Consider the following 3,001-nt stretch of genomic DNA (forward strand, 5'->3'; position numbering starts at 1 on the left):
TCTTTCTTTCTTTCTTTCTTTCTTTCTTACTTTCTTTCTTTCTTTCTTTCTTCTAATTCATTCCTCCAATCTTTTTTTCACTTGATTCTGTCTGTCTTTGTCTTGTTTTTTGTTTTTTTTTATAAAAATGTGGGGTTTTGTGTTCACTCCAGATTAAATGCATTCACAGGATTGCCTTCAGGAAGTCCAGACTTTGATGTCACTTCCTGAAAGCCTGAGAGATGTTTGTTGAGAGAACTGAATGTGTGTGCGTGTGTGTGTGTGTGTGTTCACCTGTGTTTGTGTGGATGTGTGTTTCCTCCACTATCCTGTACACCTTGTAGGGTTCTGAGATGTCCAGTTGGCTGCGTTCAGAAACTTCCTGGAACTCAGAGCTCTTGTTTAGGGCACAGCGGAGTCGAGTCTTCCACGCTGAGGGGTCGGCTCTGTCACGTCCCTCACGGTACTTTCCCTTATACACTGCCCACGCCTACACAGACCACACACACACACACACACACGCACACACGCACACACACACACACATTTACACATTACAACATATACACAGCCGTAGGGATATATATATATATATAAACACATAGATTATTAAATTAAACACACATATTTTTTCACACACACACACACACACACACACACACACACACACACACACACACACACACACACACACAGAGTAGGTAAACTCAAACACTGTATGTACTGTATTATTAAACAAACACTTTCTTTGGAAAAACACACACACACACACACACACACACACACACACACACACACACACACACACACACACACACACCATGGAATCCTGTATTAATGTAAAAATCTAATTGATCAGAGGTTTTTGCTCAGGACCCTCGTTGTTCAGCTGAAGTGAGTTCATGGCTGGTGTTCTTTCCAAACCATTTAATTGAATTCATTTTGCTTTATTCAGCATTTACTCAACATTCAGTGTTACCTCAGGAGACGTTCCATCACAGCCATAGATGTTCATTTACACTCTCCAAGTTCTTAAATGGTTCTATGTTAAGGTGTACAGTATGGTTCTATGAAGAACCTTTAGCATACATCTCCAAAGTTCTTCGTGTAAGTTTAAGAAAAATGTAATACCTGAAACTGGCAAAAAAAATAGGTTCTTTTGAGGACCATGTTCTGAGAGCTTCTTCTGGGGACCCCAAAATGATTGTTTTATGGCATGACTAAATAATTGATACCTTGATTTTCAAGAGTGTAGCTCCACAAATCTTTTATAATGCATTAGGGTTGATAGAACATGGTGGGCTAGATGTTTGGTCAATCCCAGTGGTGGACAGTAGTGAAGCAAATGTAATTAATTACTGTACTTAAGTAAGTTACTGTATATTTACTGAAGTATTTCCATTTGAAAGACTTTCACTTCACTACATTTCAGTCAAATATCTTTTGACTCAACTACATGTTGCAAAATCTGTGCCCAATCAGCTCGCGCTCTGTTTTCAACTTGTTTTGATTGGTGCTTGGTGTATCTACTGATCACCAACATACAGTTCAGCCACAACACACGTGGGCTTTTTTTTTGCGCAATTTTTTGAAGTTGTTGAAAAGAAGATTTTGAGCTCATGATCATTTTGGGCAGGATTATTGTAACAGATATCAATCAGTGTTTGAGTCATTAATATTATTCTATTATTAGATCAGTGTGCTGAGAGTCACATTCGAGTCTTTTCACATGAACTGAGTTGAGTAAGTAAAGAGTCTTGTGATTAAAATGATAACAGGAACATTAAAGTCGTAATAAATCAAAGCACTTTGGATACTTAAGTAAATTTGAAGGCAAAAACGTTTGTACTTTTACTCAAGTGAAAGTTTAAAGGGACACATTTACTTTTACTGGAGTCACATTTTACAGAGTGGATCGCTACTTTAACTCGACTACATGGTTTTGGTGTACTTTGTCCATCACTGGTCAATTGGAGGAATTCATCCAACAGTGTAGATCATTAGAATCCATACTTTAGATTGGACACTGACATGTTAAAGATTCAACCCTAGATTTGTTTGTAACTTTTTTTTCTGAGGATGTCTATTTTTTATTTTATTTTTTCTCTGTGTGTGTGTGTGTGTGTGTGTGTGTGTGTGTGTGTGTGTGTGTGTGTGTGTGTGTGTGTGTGTGTGTGGGCGTGTGTGTGTGTGTGTGAGTCAGAAACTCTTTCAAACTGTAGTGCCGAGCAGCCGACCTTGAAGAGCGCGGCGTCCTCGTTCTGCCTGTAGTCCTGCTTAGCTGCATGCTTCCATGGGATTTTAAATAAAGTTTTCCCCTCGTTCTCCCAGCTCAGTCCAGCATATTTCCCACTGTCGATCTGGGCGATCAGCCATTCCCTCAGACGCATCGGGCTCTCCTTCGGCTCCATCTGTGCATTAAAAAAAACCCATTAATGTCAACACCCTCAATACTTAAACACTACACACAGCCTGAGAAGAATCTAGAAACCGAGCTGTCACATGACCTCAGCCACAAAGAGCAAAGACTTTCTACCTGGTGATTGGACTTATAACTATCAAAACAGCATATTACACGAGTGATCTAAATACAAAAACATGTAAAAAATAAAGCTTGTTTTGGAGAACTTACAGTTTTTCTGAGACGGAAGAGTGTGTGTTCACATGTGCACTGAAAAGTGTGCGCTGTACTTCAGTCAAAATGAAAGAGAAAGCAAGACAGGAAATACTTTCGCTTTCCTCTCTGATAGCACACACACACACACACACACACACACACACACACACAAAGGAGAACAGGTTTTATTTTTTTTAACAACAGGGACTGTATGTTTAAATTTTAAAAACTTTGCATAAATTAGTCACTATTCTTAAAGTAGTCAAGAATTTTATGTTTTATGGTTTAGAGACAGTGGCATTGAGTAAAAGACAGGAGGTGGAGCTGGAGGTAGCAGAGCTGAAGATGTTGAGATGTTCGTTGGGAGTGACGACGATGGACAGGATTAAAAATTAGCTTATTAGA

The 3,001-nt window shown here is 39.1% G+C and overlaps 1 protein-coding gene across 4 annotated transcripts in view; it reads right to left on the bottom strand.

Annotated features, from left to right (window-relative positions):
- Positions 1–2,724, bottom strand: part of irf10 (interferon regulatory factor 10) — an 11,130-nt gene extending 8,406 nt beyond the window's left edge. For all 4 annotated transcript variants that reach the window (XM_083520968.1, XM_083520970.1, XM_083520967.1 and 1 more), the window contains exons 1-3: positions 2,612–2,724; positions 2,217–2,390; positions 274–469 (exon numbers count right to left, since the gene is read on the bottom strand). In XM_083520968.1, coding sequence (XP_083377094.1) covers positions 274–469; positions 2,217–2,390 — 370 coding nt within the window. In that variant the 5' untranslated portion in view covers positions 2,612–2,724. The remainder of the gene's footprint in view (positions 1–273; positions 470–2,216; positions 2,391–2,611) is intronic.
- Positions 2,725–3,001: the final 277 nt, after the last annotated feature.

Source organism: Silurus aristotelis (assembly GCF_946808225.1).
Source record: "Silurus aristotelis genome assembly, chromosome: 19".
Taxonomy (NCBI): Eukaryota; Metazoa; Chordata; class Actinopteri; order Siluriformes; family Siluridae; genus Silurus; species Silurus aristotelis.